Source organism: Camelus bactrianus, chromosome 33, assembly GCF_048773025.1.
Source record: "Camelus bactrianus isolate YW-2024 breed Bactrian camel chromosome 33, ASM4877302v1, whole genome shotgun sequence".
Classification (NCBI taxonomy): domain Eukaryota; kingdom Metazoa; phylum Chordata; class Mammalia; order Artiodactyla; family Camelidae; genus Camelus; species Camelus bactrianus.
The window spans coordinates 15,164,867-15,186,062 of NC_133571.1; the positions used below are offsets into that span (position 1 = coordinate 15,164,867).

Here is a 21,196-nt window from a genome sequence, read left to right on the forward strand (position 1 = left end):
TCATAGCTATGGAAACTCTGATGTAACATCTCCAGAGGGGATGTCTTTTTCTAGGCTACCTCAGAAAATTTCTCTTATTCCCTTCAGGCAGAAACGTAGCATGGGGCTGACCTTGGCTGAAAGCGAACTGACGAAACTTGATGCAGAGCGAGATAAGGACCGGGTAACTTTGGAGAAGGAACGGGCATGTGCGGAACAGATTGTTGCCAAAATTGAAGAAGTTTTGTAAGTACAGAAGTATGCATAGAAATGCCTCTCTACTAAGATGCTAATTATGTTTAAAGTACACTTTGAACAAATTTAGGAGGAGTATCAGATTGTCTCTGTGGGCCTGTTTATTTTGTCATACTTGAGAGGCTGGAATTTTTAATTTTTGCTGATATTTCAGATAAAGTTCCTGTATTTCTTTTCCTGGGTGTTGGTAAAGTGAGTAATTGTAAAATTTCCAACTGATCACAAATAGGTTGAATATTTACGTTGGCTTCAGTTCACAGGCTGTGGAGATATTTCTTGCTATAAAACATTTATAGTTGATGGCATGAGGGTAAAAAGCATATAGTTCCTTCAGGAATTAGAATTTTTCTGATATTTCATTTTCCAGGTAACAGAGATTTCAGGTAGGTGTCAACGCATTTGACTCTTTTGTTTCAGGTATCTGAGTTTAATAACAATTCTTTTATTAAATTTTAATATTTTGTTTTTAAATGTTTTTATTTTTAGGATGACTGCTCAGGCTGTGGAAGAAGATAAGAGGTAATGTAACTATTTTTTTCTTGAATTTTAAGAAAAAATGAAACTTTTTTCCCCTGTCAGTCCTAAATTATGATTTATTTCTTTTAACTGAAAATATAGACTGTCTCCCTCTGGTAGTCTGAATTTATTTGACTAATATTCTGGTGTCTTGGGTAGAATCCTTTACTGTCCACAGTGAATAGATAATTCCTTATTTTTCATTCGATGAATTCTGAGAATGCCAGTATTGGGGTTTTGGAAGGTATTTGATATCTTTATTCTACCTACCATCCCTTCTCAGAAGTCTTATTAATCCTTTCTCCTCCAGTTCGACAATGCAATATGTTATCCTCATGTACATGAAGCATTTGGGAGTAAAAGTGAAAGAACCTCGAAATTTGGAGCACAAGCGGGGTCGGATTGGATTCCTTCCCAAAATCAAGGTAAGATTAGAATAATAATAGTATATTCAGGTCTCTGTGCTTCTTTACATGTGACTGCAGTCTTTTCCTTCTCAGTATTAACTTTTTCAGCAAATTAGTGCTAGGCATGGCAACAGGTAAAACATATGGTTCCTGTTCTCAAGAAATTCAAACTCTAGTGAGAAATCCAGACATATAAACCAATCATTAGATAATGTGAAAAGAGCAGTTTACACAGAAAACCATCCTCAACTCTGTTATGGCCTTACACTTTTCTTTTATGGTACCTGTTAGGTACCTTTTATGGTACCTTATATGTTTGTTTTATTTTTGTTAGATTGTAAGTTTCAATGAGGGTAAGATCTCCTTCATCACTGTATCCCCAGCTTTTAACACAGCGCCTTCACACATTATGAGCTTAGTAAATATTGTTCAACAGGTGAATGAATTGCTTAAAACAGGCTCTTAGTAAATGTTCTATAAAACTACCTTTCATTTCCCAAAATTGTCACCTGTAAAGTGTTTAAAAAGACATCTTGAATTTGATCTGTACATAGTACTGTGTGCCAGCCTCTAATGAGTGCTGTATGTGTGTCTTTAATTTACATTTAACCAGTTTCTTTCAACTGTCCATTAGAATTGCATTTCTATCTTTAAAAGCAGCGAAAGAAATCTATCCTGTTACATATCTCATCTCTTTGATTGTACCTTGACTCTAGCAAAGTATGAAGAAAGATAGGGAAGGAGAAGAAAAAGGGAAGCGAAGAGGATTCCCCAGCATCCTGGGACCCCCAAGGAGACCAAGCCGTCATGACAACAGTGCAAGTATGTTGAAGTTTGAAATGCTGCGTTCCCACCATTCCATGCCACCTCTGCATCAGAGGCTCATTTAGCTAGAATGGGTTGCTGGAGAAGTGTTCTAGAAGTGATTCCACTGAACTTCCATTGTTTCTTTTCAATGTCATTTCTGCACCGAACCCCCATATGGCTACACAGTGGTCATAAACATCTTCAGTGGCAGTAGAGTATTCCATCAGTTGTCCATAACCTAATTTACTTGCCAGTTCTGATTTTGTTTGCATTCAAATTCTGATCATTAAATTTAAATAACAAACCATGCCTGGATTTCTCCGCCATACGTTGTTTGATCTTTCTGTACGTTTATTACTCACTTTTTCCAAACTCCTGCAATTTCTCCACCTCTTCTTTGTGCTTTATTTCCTGATATCCCTCCACCCGCAGACCTAATGGAAAGAGTCAGCCTTCTAGAGAGGGCCGCGGGAGAAGTAGGGTTGGTGGTGCTGTGGGGGGAGAAAATAGGTCATGTAGTGGTCCTCACATTGGGCAGCACCACATTTGAGATTACAGGCATGGCTGGAGTTGGCTGGGGGCGGTTGCGATACAGAGATAACTGAATGTCCCACTCAATGAGGAGTTCTCACTCAAATGTCAGCAGTGTCCCTTGTTGAGAAACACTGAGAAGATGAAGGAAATTTTTAGAGAAGAGGTTGAAGAGAATGGAGCACTTCACAGATGCTGACCATGAGTTCCAAGGGATACAGAAGAATTGTAGAAATTAGGGAAGGAAGAATTTTAGGATCACAGATGTACAAAGCTGTGTGAGGATGTGCAGCGCTGTTGGGGGTGATGACCTGAGAGTCTTTAGTTTCTCGTGGTGACTGATGTGCACAGCGGTGATGAGCAGGATGGGGATTAGTCTGCCCAGTCTCGGAGGCAGATTGTGATGATGCCGTTGTGAGTGTTGGGGAGAAGTGGGGTAGGGGCGTGCTAAGAGCTCATGGCTTCGTCTTCCCTACTTGTGAATGAATACAGCTTCCTGTGTGTCCACCTCTGCCCCTGGGCATTCCCTCTTGCCCCACCTACCGTTGCTCTCCTCAGCTCCTTTTCTCATGATCTATGACCCTTTCTTCTGCCTCTTCTCTTTCCCCCTCATCTTCTGCCATCTCCCACCCTTTCTCTTCATCCTTCTCTGCTTTCCCTTGCCTTTCTCTCCTCTCTTTTTTTTTTCTTTCTCTTGCTCTCTCTCTTTTCCTACCTCCTTCCTTCCTTCTCTTTTCTATCTTTTCTCTTTCTTTCTTCCTTTTTTTCTTTTCCCTTCTTCTCTCCCTCCCTTCCTATCTGTCTATCTATCTGTCTGTTCCTCATTCTGTGTGATAATTCATGTTATATTTTTCTAGGGCCCACCATTTTCCAGAAATATTTCCAGATTCTTTACATTGTCTTTTTTTTTTTTTAAGCTGTTTTGCAACGTGAATTGCTAACCATTGCTTTCTGCTCAGTTGGCAGAGCTATGGAACTACAGAAGCAACGCCACCCTAAGCACTTAACCACACCCTCATCTGTGAGTCCTGAACCTCAGGACTCTGCTAAATTGCGCCAGAGTGGATTAGCAAGTGAAGGAGCAGACATTGGATACCTGCCAGCCAATTCCATGTCCCCCATAGTTTCAGGGGCCACTCTTTCCCAGGAAGGAGGGAAAGAGAATGATATGGGTGAGCTAATGCTGTGGTTCTACTTAACTAAGTAGCAGGATTTTAAAACAATTATATTAAGAAATTGAATAGCAGATTAATTTAATCAAGGCTAGATCTCAATTTAATTTAGTTTTAATATTTTAATATTCTATAACCAGTGACAAATCTATGCTGAATGATACTTTTGAGTTCTCATCCATTCAGAAAATAGTTACGGAGCTCTCTTGCCAGGCATTAGCTTTGTACCACATATTAGCACACAGCAATTATACAGGGAGTCTTGCCCCATGTGTCTTAGTCTTCTGGGAAGATAGTCACACAAATAAAAAACGCAGACTGTGGAAAGTGTTGAGGGTACTGGTCCATAGTTAGAGGTAGTTGTGTATATGTTGGGGGAAAGAGGGAGTGCATCTGAAGAGGACTTTTTAAAAACTTTTTAATGTTAAGGGGAAGCCAGTTGAGAGGAAGAGGTTGAAAATGCAGGAGGCAGACTATACAACTAGTAGAACAAAGTTCTGAGAAGGAGAAAAGCAATGAGATGCAGAGTGTATGTGAAGGGCAAGGTTATCAGCTGAGACTGAGGATTTAGTGAGAAGGGCAAGGGGACTTGAAGACTAAAGAAAGATAGGAAGTAATTGTAGACAATTGGGAAAGAGCGTATTACCGTATTTCTTCATACTTCATATAATGGGCTTCTTAAGCAAGTGAGCCGAGGGAATGGGTGGTTTTATTTGGAGAAGGAAGTGCCTATCTCTGTTGGTGATTTTGGAAGCAGTTCAGTTTCTGGTGTGGCAGGATAAGGACAGATCTGTGGGAGTGGTCACCAAGATGGCATAGAGGAGGTTGCTAGAGGTGAGGAAGGTAAGGAACCAAGGAACCAAGAGTTTGAATGCCTTTATAGACACAGATTTTGAAGTCACCTCACTTGATACTAGCATAGAAAGGAAAATTGTGAGCCAGCAGCCAAAGGTTCAGTGTTCCTAGGTGGTTGTTGGTAGGAGGGAGAACATGTGATATTATCCAGAGAGTGAGAGCCTCAGTGGAGCAAGAGATTTTTGTTAGTAGGTAAGATAATGGTAAAAGAAGTGTGTCTGTCTCACCTCCACCCTGCAGTCCACAGTGTACGGTAGCAGCATCAGTCTCCGTTTGAGAGGGCTGTAGCCCAAGAGGTAACCTGCTGTGGGATTGGCAGGTTTTTATTGAAGACAAAGACACAGGGGTGGCATTTGTAGAAAAGTCTGGAGGTTTTGTCTTAAGTGGAATTCCAAAAATGTTCGATTGAGTAATGCATTAATTCATGGCTCTCATGTCTCATTGAAGTAAAAACATGGTAGGTAACGAGTAAACAAAAACCATAAAGAGAAAACAGGTAGAGGAAGAGATGATGTCATCAACCAGTGAGAGATTTCAACACATTTTGGGGAAATTGAAAGTGGGCAAGAATGATGGATAGAACAACGGAAAGAAAGTTGTAGCCCATAGTTTGTTTAAGAAATCCAAAGTGGGAGCCAGTCTGAAAATGAGAACCCAGGAGTGACTTTAGGCTCAGACCTGGCATATGTTATGGAGTATACGGGTAAGAAATAAAACTAAAAATGATGAATTAATTGAGGGTCTGTAATCAAAACAATTATGTCAGCAACTTCTAATCCTTACATTGTAGAATATAAGCAGTCTGTCATTTATGTATCAGAAGAAAACGAATATGCTCTTTTTTATAGAAGTTGAATAAATTGAGTAAGGAGTTAAGTCCTTCACAGTGTCAGTGCCCTGGAGCTCACATTAGGGGGCCTAAAGCCTGAACATTAGACATGCCAGGGGCTCACCCTGCTCAGAGGAGCTCCCAACTGAAATGGACCTACTTCCACATAGCAGAACAAGAAAGCCAAATCAGCTGCCCAGTCTTTCATTCTTACATATGAGCAGCATTACTCACTCTGGCAAAAGTTGTTAAAGTCAAGACCTATGATAATACATAATGCCAAACATTGTAGCATAAAAGATAGAATACAAAATAAACAGGAAAAACTGCCACTAGCAGAAAATAATTTAGGTAGTAGACAAGAACTTACCAGAAAACCTCTACATTAGATAGTGTACTTGAGGAAATTAAGGAGGTTATTATATCTAACATAAGAATAGGATGCTATGAAAATGGAACAGAGACCAAAAAAAAAAGTTTTAATATAACTATTGCATATAATAGCTGTTTTATTAGTTATTAGTTGCTTTGTGATAAATTACCTCAAAACATATTTACTACTTCATATTTTTGGTGGGTGAGGAACTCAAGAGCAGCTTATATGGCTGGAGTCTCTCATGGTGTTACAATCAAGATGTCAGCCAGCCATCTGAAAGTTTAACTGGGGCCAGGAGATCTGATGGCAGGAAGACTTAGCTCCTTGCTGGAGGCCTCGGCTCCTCACCACATGGGCTTCACCATAAAAGTGCTCGAGAGTTCCATGACATGGTAGCTGACTTTCCCCAGAGTGACCCAAAGGAGAGCAAGAAAGAAGCCCCAGCGTTTTTTGTCACTTAGTCTCTATGGGTACACAGAAAGTTAGAAGCAAGTCCCTAAATCCAGCCCACGCTAGAGGGATTAGGTGCCACTGCTGAAGGGAGGAGTATCAAAGAATTTGCGGACATATTTTCAAACCACCACAGCTGCTAATAATTAAAGCAGAAGAAAGAAAAGAGTCTCTAAAAATAAAGTCAAAGAAATATTTTAGAATGTATGTTAGAAATATCAGGAGATAGAAATTGAAGAAACAAGAATTTTGTAGAGAATCATGAGAGTTTCAACGTCTGTCTCTTTCACAAAACATTAGCAGAGGAATTGGAGGAGTGGCAGTTAGAGAAATGACAGAAGAGAGCTTCCCAGGGTTGAAAAAGGATACATGTCTTCAGATAGAAAGGGCTCACCTGGCAGCAACTGCAGTGAATAATAATTTTCTTAAGAAGATTCATGCCTAGAGTGTCTTTGGAAATTTCAGTGAATCAGAAATAAAGAAAAATAATCCTCAGAGCTTTTAAGAGAAAGAAAATGGGAATTGTGCTGTATCACATTTTTCATAACTCTACAGGCTAAAATACAAAGGAGCAATAACCTCTACTTGCTAGAGGAAAATGGTATTGAACTTAGAATTTTGTATCCATCCAAACTATTCATTGAATATGAAGTAAGATACAAAGACATTTTCAGACATACCAGGGTTCAAAGTTTAGCTACAATGCACCCTTTCCTTGAAAATAATTTAAGATACACACAACAGCAGAATGAGAGAAAAATTAAGGAAGAAAATTTCTTGGGATCCAGGCAATAGTGGAAACAACCCAGGAAAGTGGTGAAAGGCAGTTCTAGGATGATAGTTGTGTCACAGACCAAAGGAGCAGCTGCTCCAGATTGGAACACAAGAACACAGAAGCTAAGAGAAAAGGAGATTTTAAGCAGTTGCTAGTATGATGTAACAGATGAAAAAGTTTGAGACTTGACAAAATTATATTACTTTAACAGCAATAAAAGAAAGGCATTTAGAAATGCTTGAGAAAAACAGAACTGTTCAAGAAAGTTGTCATAATTTAAACATGAAGGAAAATTTTCAAATGGCATACTCTTAAAGTAATTGATGGAGTATATGACTTCAATGTAGTAAACATTCTATTTCAAGCAACCCAGGAGTTGCATGATTGGACCAGTAGAAAAGAAAAGATAATCCTAACATACCTCTTAATCTGTCAAGAATAATATGTATATGTGGGTTGTACTGCAGTATGTGTGTGGTCATGATAAAGGAAGCATGCTGCTGGTTTTCAGACTTTTAGAATCAACCAAATAGGCAGAGCACAGAATATTTAGTTGTGGCTGTAGATCCTCTTAATGATACAAGTAAAACTGTAGTTGAAAGAAATGAAAGGTTAAAAGAAAGAAACAGAATTAAAGGGAAGGATATGGACACTAAATACCGAATTTGGTATTGAAGAGAGTTAAGATACTAAACCTTGTTGGAACAACAACAAAAAAATACGTAGTTCTATCATTTGAACTCAGATAATAACAAATAACCCAACTAGGAATAATAATATAGTTATTAAACAGCGGGAAGAAAAGGGGGTAAAGTGAAGATGGGACATATAAGTGAGCAAAATCCTCGGAGGAGGAAGAAAGAGACATCACCTAAAGAGAATAAATCAAGAAGTATGAGGTTATTATTTGGAGGTGGGCCACCATAATAACTAAAATTTGCATGAAAAAGATTGGCATTGGGGGTAGAAAAGGATAAATAAGGCAATGTTTCTCCTTATCATAGGGTCTTCTGAGTTGTTGCCATGTCTTTTGTTGATTTTTTAAAAGCTACTTTAAAATGATTTTCCTGTTTATTTTTTAGTGCATTTAAAAATTTTATATGAGAATTTTGGTTCTAGCTAACCTGCAGTTGTTTAAGTAAGAATTTGGCTATGGATGAGGTTGAAGCTTTTGGGAGGACTGATTTTTTTTTTATTTTTTTTTATTTTTTTATTTTTTTTTTTTTTTGGTAATCATTGTGTTTATTTACACCATTTGAGTGTCTGACTTTTGTCTTTTCAGGATCAAAGCAAGTTGGAGAAACACCAGCATCTGGAGACTCCTTAGATGGCGTACCTCGTACTCCCAATACCATCTTTGATTTCCCGCCTCCTCCATTAGACCAGGTGCAGGAGGAGGAATGGGAAGTAGAAAGGTAATTTGGTGGTATCTTAGGGAGCTTTGGTACATGACTGTATAGTTTGCCTGTACTTTGCAGTGTTTTTTTCCACATGTGTCTTTTGGGGAGAGAAGCAGAACTTATTGGTAGTAAATGTTAGATAGGTACTGAAATGTTAATTTATTTGATACTAAATAATTGAAATATCCAGAATTATTTATCAGCCACTGTGATTTAACTCAATTTTGTGTATCTTTGTCATAAATTTCTTGATTACCACTTTGTTTTTGTGTTGACTCTTTGTTCTCCATTGTTTCAGGGTGACTGAACATGGGACACCAAAGCCCTTTAGAAAGTAAGTAAGCCTAGGGGAGCTTTCAATGGAGGCGTATTTTAAGAAATATGTCTTTTTTTCCCCTGAAGTTTTAGTTTTAGTTTTTGTGGTTTCTTTGGGGAAGGTCGGGGATTGGTTTGCTTGTTTGTTTGTTTGTTTATTTATGGGGGGTGCTGAGGATTGAACCCAGGACCTCGTGCATGCTAAGCCTGCACTCTACCACTGAGCTGTGTCCTCCCCCAGCTAAAGTTTTACTTTTAAAGGAAAAGAAACCCTGTACACAAATCTGTCAGATAGTATAAAAGGAAGTTCTTAATAAACACAAATTATTCAAAAGATATCTATAGATTTAAGCCATTTTGTAGGAGAGGGTGGTGTTTCAGGCTCTATTCCAAGCAATACTTCAGAAATCTAACTCACTGTAATGTAAAGACTTACGCTTTTTTCCTGTTGTTCATGTGAGGTCCTCAAATAGAATTTGTTATTTTTTTCTTCATTAGGTTCGACAGCATAGCTTTCGGAGAAAGTCAAAGTGAGGATGAACAGTTTGAAAATGACTTAGAGACAGATCCACCCAACTGGCAACAGCTCGTTAGTCGAGAAGTGTTACTGGGACTAAAGCCTTGTGAGATCAAAAGACAGGAAGTAATTAATGGTGAGTTTAATTAGTTTTTGTTATTGTTGTTATATATTGAGTTTTATTAGAGTTAAACCAACCCCTGAGCCTTGGAGTTTGCTTCAAAGTTTCTGCTAGCCTTTTGTTTTTGAACGAAGAGGAAATTAAACTAGATAGTTGATCCTTAAACTTTCCAGCTCAAAAAATGTAAATGATTCCTATTGACAGTTTAAAAGGAAAAGTGTCTAGCATTCAGAATATTTAAGATTCATAGAATTCTGGACCTCAAACTTAAAAAACCATTGAGACAACATTTGTCCCATTACTTTAGTTTCAGGCTGTGCTATTTTCATGCATAGATTATGAATGAGGAAGCTAAGACTCAGAGTGACTGGTTGAATTAGTCATGATCATTCAGCGGGTAAGTGATAGGAAGAAAACCAGGGCCCAGATCTTCCTTTATCCTTGTGCAGTGTCCTTTATGTTACCCCAGCATATATGTGACAGAGATGTCATATGAATATTGTACCTGTTACTGTCTTTAGGTTGTGATTTAAATAAATATCCTTCCTGTCTCTAGTCATTGAGACATAGAGAAATTATGAAGTCTGGCCTCAGAAATGAGGGTTTATAGGCAAATTAGATAGCCTAAAGTACTGTTCTTTCTGAAGACTTTAAAGTCTATGTGATATTTGGTTTTCTCATGTTGTAGTTGTGATTGGTGGGTATTTTTGTAAGAAGGCAGGTGGATTTTGGAGTACATTGTAAACTTTTAACTATAAAATAGTTTTGAATGATATTTTTAAATTGCCAACATTCAGCTCTTGGAGCCAGTATGTAGGAGAGTTTCATGGAATCAATAACTGACTTCAGAGACACTACATTCTTTCAAAACTGTAAATAATTATGATATAACACATTTGCTACTTAATTTCAGCTGAAGCCTAAGTTTGAGCCCATTCTACATAAGGTAACATTTTATATGTCCCTTTTCTCGGCTTAGAATTGTTCTATACTGAAAGAGCTCATGTTCGAACACTGAAAGTTCTAGACCAAGTGTTCTATCAGCGAGTGTCCAGAGAAGGACTTCTGTCACCTTCAGAACTCCGGAAAATTTTTTCAAACTTGGAAGATATTCTTCAACTTCATGGTAAGAGAAATTGACTCTATTTTTTGTCCCTAACATTTCCAATAGATAAAAGATTGTGAGTATATAAAGGCACCATAATAGTAAAATCTTGTAAATGTATCCATGTTAGCATTCCTGAAATTATATAATTATATGTGAGCACAAAACATAAATAAAGAAGTGATTGAATCTTTGAATTTCTCCCCATCCCTCACCCCTACTCCCCCCTCAGCCTTTTGTCTAGTGGGTGTTAACACAGGACTTAGGGTCTAAAGTCAATGCCTAAGATGAAAAACATGAAAAGTTAAAGTTACCCTTGGAAATTCCCTGTTAATTACATTAGTATGTTTTTAAAAATACATATTCTATATAATAATATGTATGAATATATTTTATAAATAGTAACACACAGCATATAATTCCATGGTGAGAAAATTTTCAGGAATTAATTTTATTGGTTTATTGCTTGGAATGCTTGAGTAAATACGCCAAAGTTCTCTCTTTCTGGCTTTCCCTGGTCGTAGTCATCTTATACTTTCGTACAGTTCCTCTCTTTGTAAGTCACTGTTTCTCCAGGACCCTTAATAATCAAGAATTCCATCACCACCTACCAACACCTATCCGCACATCGACGCCATTTGCTCCTTTGTGGGTGATCCTAGGTCTCACAAGCACACGTGGACACCTTCAGACTTGATGATATCCATTGCCTGGGAACATCCACATTTTGGGAGGAACCGTGGGCAGAGTCACCTGTACTATTTAAATATACGTTCTGTTGAGCTTGGTTGTAGATGGAGTCTTAAAGTTAAATGCATATTTGATGCACTTTTACTGTATGTAATGTATTACATTGTTTTATGCTTTGGCAACGGTTTTTCTGATAGAACTCAGAATATGTAGATGTATAAAAATTATGTCCAGTTTTATGTTTAAGGAGATTAGAAGCAACTACACTACTCTCAAAAATCCTTTCTTTGAACATTTAGGTTAGTGGTACTACCAGTAATTCAGCCTGAAATGAGTGTGTACTAAATTTTTTTCCATTTTTTCCCCCTTTAGTTGGGTTGAATGAGCAGATGAAGGCTGTTCGAAAGAGGAATGAAACCTCTGTTATCGATCAGATTGGGGAAGACTTGCTGACCTGGGTAAAGAAATTTTCTATTTCATTTAAAAAATTTTGTAGACACTTGATCAGATTCAAGGTCAGTAACTAACCTTCCCAAGTGTGCAAACTCATCCATTTTTCAAAAGCTGATGTAAACATGAAAAGGATGTATTCTCTTGGTTAATGTCTTCTAACAAGTGCTCAATCAACTCTGTGCTCTTTTCTCATCAAATTAAAGATATTAGTTCTTCTTGTTTTAAAGATTGTAAAGTAAAATGGATCATAATAAAAATAATTTAACTGATGTACAACTTTAACTATTTTCTGTTGTCAGAATCTTAGAATTGTACCATGAATCATTAGACAGTTGTAGATCCGGAACTACCATCACAAAAGTGGAGAAGTGAAAAATTACTTAATCTTATTTACGACATGAGGAAGGAGTTCAGAGACCATAGTAGCTGTTTGTCAAATTGTGTTTATCTCTCTGGCCGACTCTTTGTTGTTATACACTCCGAAATATATTCTTCTGTGCCTGGCACTGCTCTGGGTGCTGGGGATACCAAGACACTTAAATCAGATACGGCTCCTGCCCAGTGGAGCTTATAATCAATGGGGGGAATAAGTCATGAGTTATTTCAAGTGTGATTAGCGCTACAGAAAGGGGAGAACACAGATTATTACGGGAATATATAGCAGGGAGACCTGAACATACAGAACATACAGAAAATCTTCTTAGAGGAAAGTGGGTTTGACCCAGACATTTGAAGAAAATACTGTAGTTAAGGCTGTGAATGAGTATGTGATGTAGTTCTCAAACTCTTAACCCTGGTTGAATGGGAACTGTTGAAATACGCCTCCAGAAATTTTCTTCAATATGTAGCCTGCTTGAAGGAATGCTACAAGGTTTGTTAATTTTACAGTGATAACTTTTTAAAAGATTGAATTCTAGAAAGTTGGCTAAAACAGTCTTTACTCCTTTCATTGGTGGTGAGACCATGACTCAATCTACTACTCCATTGGTAGGTCTATTCTAAGCCACTTGACGCGTGGAAGCAAGATTAGGGAATCACAATCCAGTCTCATCTTGCATTTACTGGACTTTCCAACTTTCCCCCTAGGCCCATGCTGGCATTATTGTTATTAAGGAAATTTAATTTTCTTGAAAAATTCAGCTTATTCTGTGGCTGCTCTGTGATACCGTGACTCATTTTGTTTCTTGATCTCTGAGTGGTGTTGTCTTAGCAGCACACTACTCAACCTGAAATAGAAGATTTGTAGTATGACATAGCATGGCATCAATTTTTGTGTCAAATTTGGAATGAAAAGCTGTAAGTCATATGGACTTAAGATGTCAATCTTTATTCTGAAGCAGTTTCATTTGCATCTCATATAAATAATGTGTAACACAAAGTGCCATGTGAGATCCATCCTTAACAAGATGCGGGGAGTGTAATTGGTCCTCTTATCACAGTCCTTTGGGCTGCATAACATCTACTACAGATAAAAATGCAGTAGAGAAACCTGTTACGAGGGGAAAAAAGTGGAGAGCGGGACAAAAAATTTATTTTAGAACATGTAAAAGGGATTGTATTCTTAACCACTGTGATGTGCCTGTGAAAAGCTGAGGAGTAGCAGAATGGACTAATCAGTCTGGTTAGTAACTGTTAGGTACAAAGGGTTAATTCAGGGCGAAGCGTTGGCCAGAAATACCAAAAGCAAAAATCGTAAGTAGGTGTTTAGATTTACTCTATTTTTAAAAGATAGTTTTGGAGGATATTTTCCCAGTATTGGTCCCTTGAGGTCACCTTAAGTATACTTAAGCTACTAGTAAAACCACTGTAAAACTGCTTGAGGCTGGGGCGTTATTTTCTTTTGTAACCCCAGCTGCTGGTGGTGTTTGTACAGTACTTTGCTTGACTAACATAATGAAAATGCTGCCAGTCCCCATCTCTAAATATGTTGAATGTCATGCTTATAATAGAATAAGAATACAACATTGGAACAACCTATTAAAATATCACTTTGTGTGTGTCCTAGTTAAATAAAAAATACTCTTAGTTTATCTACAGATGCCCTACAAAAGGATTTTTTACAAAGTATCTTTGTGTCCAAACTTTTGGAAATATGACTTTAAATGGGAGATTGTTACGGGAAGCTTCTTTGCAAAACATAAAGCAATTATTACAAATATAAAGATGATTAAAAATCATTTATTCGACCTGTACTTACAAGATTATCTTTTATGAGTGAAACACTTGTTAGGTGTTTAATAAGAAATCTTAAAGTCATGGCATATACAAACTTAAATATTCAAATTAAAAAATATCAGTAAAAAACATAATTTTTAGCAAAAGAGGTTCATAGGCTCATGGATCTCCCCCAAGAAAAATTCAAGACATGGATCTCCACCTTTTGCACAGGTGAAGCAGCGGTGATTTAATTTTACTGTGACCCAGAAAAGTTATGACCTGCCCTGGATTTCATAGTAAGAAAGCAAGCTATTATCCCTAAGATCTTCTTCCTGGAGAAGTAAAACAGTAATTTTTGTGAAGATGTCAGATTCTAAGAAAATTAAATTTTAATCTCAGTCTTTAAGCATTTTGTGTCTCATATTCCCCAAGTGTCAGTCTTTCTGTCTGATTTAGAAATGGTATAGATCGAAAAGGTATTAAGTTGTGGTAGGCTACGAGCAAGAAAATATTGGACTATGATCAGAAACGGTCTGGATGTGTTAGAGTCAGACCCTTTTTAATGGGGAAACATTGATATTCCACATGTAATATGTAGATATCTGTTCTTAACATTTGAGAATACTTTTTGGAATATTGAAAGGATTATGGTTGTCTTTCATTTTGTCTGGCCTCATATAATCTCAGTATCCCATTCTCTATTGTGTTCTTTGCGTTCTTGGCACAGTTCAGTGGACCTGGGGAGGAAAAGTTAAAACATGCTGCTGCTACCTTTTGCAGTAACCAACCCTTTGCCCTGGAAATGATCAAGTCTCGTCAGAAAAAGGATTCTCGATTCCAGACTTTTGTGCAAGTGAGTTGAGTGAGTCGTGTAAAAGAAAAAAAAAGCAATTTTTAATCAATTAGAAAACAAATTGAGGAATTCTAAGTCTAAGTTTTGTACAAGGACTATATATGCACGTATCTATGTTAACGTTTTTAATGTTATTATCTCTTAAATTATTGGAGGGTATAGAGACAATCTTGGAATGGTGAATAATAAAGAATATATGGCAGGATTAAAATACTTGACATAGAAGTCCACATGACCATGGAGATATTGTCAGGAAGTGGCCTGTGTACACTATTAACATAATATTGTCAAAACATGAGGCTTGGCTTATATCAAGTTCGGGGAAGAGTATAAAAGCAGTCATGCTGACTCAGATATATATTGGTGTAGATCGAGGGTCAGTAAGCTACAGCCCCCTGGCCACATTCAGCTTCTTCCCTGTTTTTGTAAATAAAGTTTTGTTGAAACACAGTTTATTTTTAAATTATTGCTGTGTAACAAATTACCACAAATGTAGCAACTTAATTCAAATGTATTATGTTACAATTTTGTACTTTAGGAGCACAGATCCAGTGTACCTGGGTCCTCTCTTCTTTCTCTCACCAGGCTGACATCAGGGCATCAGCTGCAGCTGCAGTTCTCATCTGTGACTTGGGAGAACTCTGCTAAGCTCACTGGTTGTTAGCAGAATTCATTTCCTTGTAAAAGTGTAACCAAGATCCCTGTCTTCTTGCTATTGTTGGCTAGGAACTGCTCTTGGCTCCTGGAGGATGCCCAAATCTCTTTGCCAGGTGGCCCCTGTAGGCAGTTTACAAGATGGATGTGTCCTTTTCTTCCAGGCCAGTAGGAATGCGTCTCTCTGGCAGAGCTTTCTTTTAAAGACTCCTCTGATTAAGTCAGACTCACCCAGGACAATCTCCTTTTTGATTGTCTCAGAGTTAACGGATAGCAACCTAATCCTGAGTGATAGCCTATCATAATCATAAGGGGAGCGAGTTATACAGGATGTACACCAGGAGGTGGAAATCTTGGAGGACACCTTAGAACTCTTCACTGCACATAGCCAGGTTCGTTCATTTAAGTATTGTCTATGGCTGCTTTTGTGCTAAAGCAGCAGAGTGGAATAGTATAGCAGAGACTGATGACATGCAAAGCCTAAAATGTTCACTGTCTGGCACTTTACCGAAAAGTTTACAGACCCCTGTACAGGTGAGCTCGTGTTCTAGACTGGTGATCCACTGCCTACTTGGAATGGCAGATAGCAAATGAGCTGGCTGGCTTTTGATAGGAATGCCAATCGTTGGAAAATGTAACTAGATTTTCTTCATATGTGAAGACGAAATTTTTTTCATAAGAAAGGAATTCTTAGAGTTGATTATGGATGCTCTCGATCCTTGCTTAAACAGATAACACAGAAACCATTGGCTGAGTGATAAAGGCAACGTTATGTGATTAAAGAAGAAAGCAGAAGTGTAGTGTGGCAGTGGTGTTATCTTGGCAGGTTTTAAATCTTGACTTAATAACCAGAACTGTGATGCTGTAGACATTTATATAATGAATATATGTTACGTGTTGGGTAATTATAGTACTAATAAGAATCACACACTCACTTATTTCACTTTAATTTTAGGATGCTGAGAGTAATCCCCTGTGTCGTCGTCTGCAGCTGAAGGATATCATTCCCACCCAAATGCAGAGGCTCACTAAGTACCCTCTTCTGTTGGATAATATTGCCAAATACACAGGTACAGCACTGAAATTGAAAAGCTTAGGAACAGTAGCATCAAAAACACATATTCTGCTAAATAATATTTCACTCATCCTGGTGTCTTAAGGTTGGATTTCCAAATAGCGTAGCAACATTTTCTAACAAGATTCAGTCCAGTCTTCTTCAGGCTATTTGATTGATGTGCTCCATTGGCAACTCTAACACAGGGTTTAGCAAACTGTAGATCGTGGGTTACATCTGGCTCACTACCTGTTTTTGTGAATGAAGTTTTATGGGACCATAGTCATGCTCACTTGCTAACGTGTCGTCTCTGACTGCTTTTGCACTACAACAGCGGAGTTGAGCAGTTGTGGCAAAGACCATTTGGCCTGTAAAGTGTTTATTGTCTGGCCCTTTACAGAAAAGTTTACCAATCCTTCCTGTAGCGTATATCATATTGCTTTTAAGAAGGCTTATACTGTGTTGAAGAGATGTTTTGTACCTATATATGTACCTTCATTAAGCCCAGCCAGTGCGGGGGGAATGGTAGAGCTCATGTGGTAGAGTGCGTGCTTGGCATGCACAAGGTCCTGGGTTCAATCCCCAGCACCTCCTCTAAAAATAAATAATAAGTCTAGTTACCCTCCCCCCCCAAAAAAGCCCAGCCGATGCATTATCATTCCTACTCTCCTCCTCTCCTCTTTTGAAACATGAAGTGACTCTGAGTTTCTCAATTGAGCTTTAGGCTCTTATACTTCATTTTCATTAATAGTTTTATGCAGTCTGACTGGGACATTGTGCTGTACACCAGAAATTAATACAATATAACTGACTATACTTCAATTAAAAAAAAGCAATAGTAATTCTATGCAATCAAACTCCTGTTTCTTACTTATGCCTAACAATTAGAAAATACTAATTCATATTACTTTTTATACTTTACCATATTTATTTTGTATAGTTGGACTATTGTTTGGAGGACTGTAATTTTGATGATTGTGATTTTGATATTCTTCACCGAAACATAACCTCAATATAATCTTAATATATTTTGGTGAATTTCATCATCTTTTAATGATACAAGGGTTGTAATCTATTTTCTTTCTTTAATCTCAAAAATAAAGAAACTTATTTTGGAATTATTTTAAATTGTTTTTATCATTCAAAACCATTGCTTAATTGTAGAGGAGGGTATAGCTCTGGTAGAGTACGTGCTTAGCATGCCCAAGGTCATGGGTTCAATCCCCAGTACCTCCATTAAATAAAATAAATAAACCTAATTACCCCCCGCAAAAAAAAACCTAAAAATGAAATAAATTCATTTTTAAAAGATATTACTTAATTAGTCCACTGGACATAATCACCTAGGATGTGCAGTTTGAAATTCTAGGGAGAAAGGGGTCCCGTTTATTTAGCTTACAACGTGAATGAGACCCACTCCCTGGGGTGTGTAACACAGTGGACCTGGTACTTGATATAAAGCATCACCCCTTGGATTTGGCTTCTTTTTAAAGATTAGTGTTTATGTTTAAAGTACTGTGATAAGAAGTCATATCTGTCCAAAGACTACCTGAATTGAGATTCTGCTATAGGTTTTAGCCTGGTGTCAAAAATTCAAGGCCTTAGTATGCTCATGTAACTTTTGAAATAAAGTGGTTTCTCATTTATATATATGTATATTTCTATTCTTTTCTGTTTTCCTCCATTTTACATTTTGGATTTCTTTGTCATATTTAGAATGGCCAATGGAAAGGGAAAAGGTGAAGAAAGCTGCAGATCACTGTCGTCAAATCTTAAATTATGTAAATCAGGCTGTTAAGGAGGCAGAAAATAAGCAGGTAAGAAGGGAAACACAAGAAGAAGATACAGGATGGCACAGTGAGAATAAGAATATTAAATTACTGTTACCTGGAATCTTTTAAGTAGTAACTGAAGCTATTCATTACAGAATTGAAGGGTGGGACATTTGTTAACTATTCACTTAGTAGGTTGGTCCAGATCGATTTATGATAGAACATCAGAGTTGTATTTGGGTTTTTTGAGCATCTCTAGCTACTTATTTCATTATAAGGCTGTAGAAAAACAGGAACTTTCAAATGTACTGTTTGGATTGTAAAATGATTAAAGCCCAGAAGGCAATTTAGCAATATATGCCTAAATTAAAAATGCACTTATTCATATGTCCATCCTTTGATTTAACAATTTTCTGCCTAGTGATTTACCCAAGAGAAATGAAGATATACCCATAGGCTTATATAGGGATGTTTCTAGCATAAACCAGATGTAGCATAGTCATAAACTAAACACCAGCAATAAAAAGGAATGAACTATTGATACGTACAACATGGATGAATCTCACAAACGTACTGAGTGAAAGAAATCAGACAAAAAAAAGTACATATATATAATTTTATTTATGTGAACTTTTAGGACAGGTTAAGCTAATTTATAGTGGAAAAAACTTAGAAAAGTGGTTGTCACTGGAGACGTGGGGACAGATACTAACTAGGAAGAAGCATGAGGCAGTTTTCTGAGGTGATGACCATATTTCGTATCTTGATAGGAGTTTGCACAGGTATATGCATTGGTAAAAACTCATGGAAAGGTACACTTAAGATGTGTGGATTTCACTGTGTGTAAATTTTACTTAGAAAGAAGCACTAAAAGGGGGGTGGGGTATAGCTCAAGTGGTAGAGCCCATGCTTAGCATGCATAAAGTCCTGGGTTCAATCCCCAGTGCCTCTATTAAAAAATAAATAAATAAACCTAATTACCTCCCCCCGCCAAACTAAAAAATAAAAATTAAATGATACAATATTAAGTAAATAAAGTATTTTAAAAGAAGAACTAAAATATTGAACTCTTGTTAATAATATGCATGCTAAAATGTTTAGCGATAAAGTATACTTATACCTGTAACTTACTTTGAAACACATTTAAAATGTATGCTGGATCAATGGACAGAGGGTGAATAGATGGATAGATACATGATAAAACAAATATTGCAAATGCTAATTGCGGAATGTAGGAATGTGGTGGTGAGTATATGGGTGTTTACACATTCAGACTTTTCTGTATATTTGGAAATCTTTAAAATCTTGGGGGAAAATGCATGTATCTTTTAATCTAACAATTCTTCCTCTAGAAATTTATCCTAGTATACATCTATGGACATATGATTATGTGTCCTTTTAAAAGCATGCAAAAGCATATGTTTAAGATCATTTTATTATAGTATTGTTGTAGGAGAAGGTTGAGTAACTTAACATGTCCATCAGTAAGGTGTAGTTAAATAAACTATAGTTCTTTCACAGAGTTGAATACCATGCAACCACAGAAAAAAATAAGACCACTCTCTCTCTGTGCGCTGATGTGGAACAATCTCCAAGATATATTGATGAGTGATACACACACACACACACACACACTCACAAATGTGTATATGAATATATTGTGTTACCTTTTGAGTGAGTAATACACGTGAGTATATTACGCTCCTATATCTTTTTTACTTAAAGGACATATATATATATATATATATACACACCTGCACAGAGACACATGTATTCTTTTTGCTTAGAATTTTTCTCATGGACTACCTAAGACACGGGTGTTAGTGATTACTTGTTTAGAGAAAATTTCAAGTGGGAAGGCAAAGGACAGGGTTAGAGGGAGACTTAGTGTTTTTTGTGTACCTTCTGAATTCTGTACCATGTGTGTGTTTTCCATATTTAGAAAATAAATATAAGCTAGTTAGAGGCCAGTGAGTTTGAAAAGGAGATTGGAGAAGGACGGCTAAAGAGATAGGAGGAAAACTAGGAGAGTGTGACACCAGCAGAGCCAAGAGAGGGGGTTGTTTTAAGAAAGAGTGAGTCATCAGTTGTGTCTGATGCTGCAGAGGCCTCAGTAAAATGCAGGTGAAATGCCCATTTGGTTTAGGAAAAGGGAGGTCATCGATACTCAAAGCAGTAACCTTGGCTCCATCCTGTCTAATTTTCAGCGCTTAGAAGATTATCAGCGTCGCCTTGATACCTCCAGTCTGAAGTTGTCAGAGTACCCAAATGTTGAAGAGCTCAGGGTGAGAAATGGTCTAATCATAATTTAAAAAATAAAATTTACTAGCGATCTGGCAGATAATTAACACGCGTCATCTGAAGGAGTTCTTGTATCATAAATTGTCTATGTTTATGATTCTTTTCTTCCTTTTAAATGCCTTGGTGTGTGTAAAGATTGCTTTAGTCTTTCATTAGAGGAATATTTTGTGTGAAACTGTAACCTTTTGTGATGGGAATTTGCAGGAGACTAAGGAATATTACTTATTAAATTTAATTTTATTGCATTCTATTGTTTGAATAAGAGCAGGGCTATTTACTATGGGAACTTTCCAGATTTTTGAGTAAAGGAAGATAACTTGATTATTTTTCCATGAAGCTCTTCAAAAGCATAAAAGTTGAAACCATTACAGGAATGAGAGTAAAATATTTATTAATTGCCACTTCTAGTACATGGAGCTTTTGTATTAAGTAATTTCTCAGAATTTTAAGACTTTCTTGTATTGTTTCACTGTTTTTTGGCAGATTTTAGTGGCTGTTAAAATAGACTTTTATGTCACATATAACAGCTTATCAAAAAGCTTGCTAATATGCTTAGCCCTTTAACTTCCAGAAAATGAGGTTTTTCTAGAACTACTTGTGCTAAAAGATGATTCTCCTATTAAGTTATTAATATTTAGATCAAGCCTGAGTACTACCTGGACTTCTGTGAATGCTGTTCCTTAGAACTTTCTTTGGAATGAGAGCCTGGAACTCAGAGGCTTTGTGCATCATCCTCATCTAGTTATTTGTAGAAAAATTAAGGAAGTGGGTGAGAATCTAGTGACTGAATATTTGCAACTTTATTTTCACTAGCTGTTATCATCTGTTTAGAGTGAGATTTAGAAGACAGTA

General features: G+C 37.1%; 1 protein-coding gene across 3 annotated transcripts in view; it reads left to right on the forward strand.

The window, feature by feature from the left end:
* ARHGEF12 (Rho guanine nucleotide exchange factor 12) overlaps positions 1–21,196 on the forward strand; it is a 124,726-nt gene that overhangs the window by 90,477 nt on the left and 13,053 nt on the right. For all 3 annotated transcript variants that reach the window (XM_074356967.1, XM_074356965.1, XM_074356966.1), the window contains 14 exons: positions 88–225; positions 721–753; positions 1,061–1,175; positions 1,874–1,979; positions 3,455–3,667; positions 8,235–8,367; positions 8,651–8,686; positions 9,166–9,320; positions 10,285–10,431; positions 11,473–11,558; positions 14,438–14,563; positions 16,173–16,287; positions 17,988–18,088; positions 20,251–20,328. In XM_074356967.1, the coding sequence (XP_074213068.1) occupies positions 88–225; positions 721–753; positions 1,061–1,175; positions 1,874–1,979; positions 3,455–3,667; positions 8,235–8,367; positions 8,651–8,686; positions 9,166–9,320; positions 10,285–10,431; positions 11,473–11,558; positions 14,438–14,563; positions 16,173–16,287; positions 17,988–18,088; positions 20,251–20,328 (1,582 nt within the window). The remainder of the gene's footprint in view (positions 1–87; positions 226–720; positions 754–1,060; positions 1,176–1,873; positions 1,980–3,454; positions 3,668–8,234; positions 8,368–8,650; positions 8,687–9,165; positions 9,321–10,284; positions 10,432–11,472; positions 11,559–14,437; positions 14,564–16,172; positions 16,288–17,987; positions 18,089–20,250; positions 20,329–21,196) is intronic.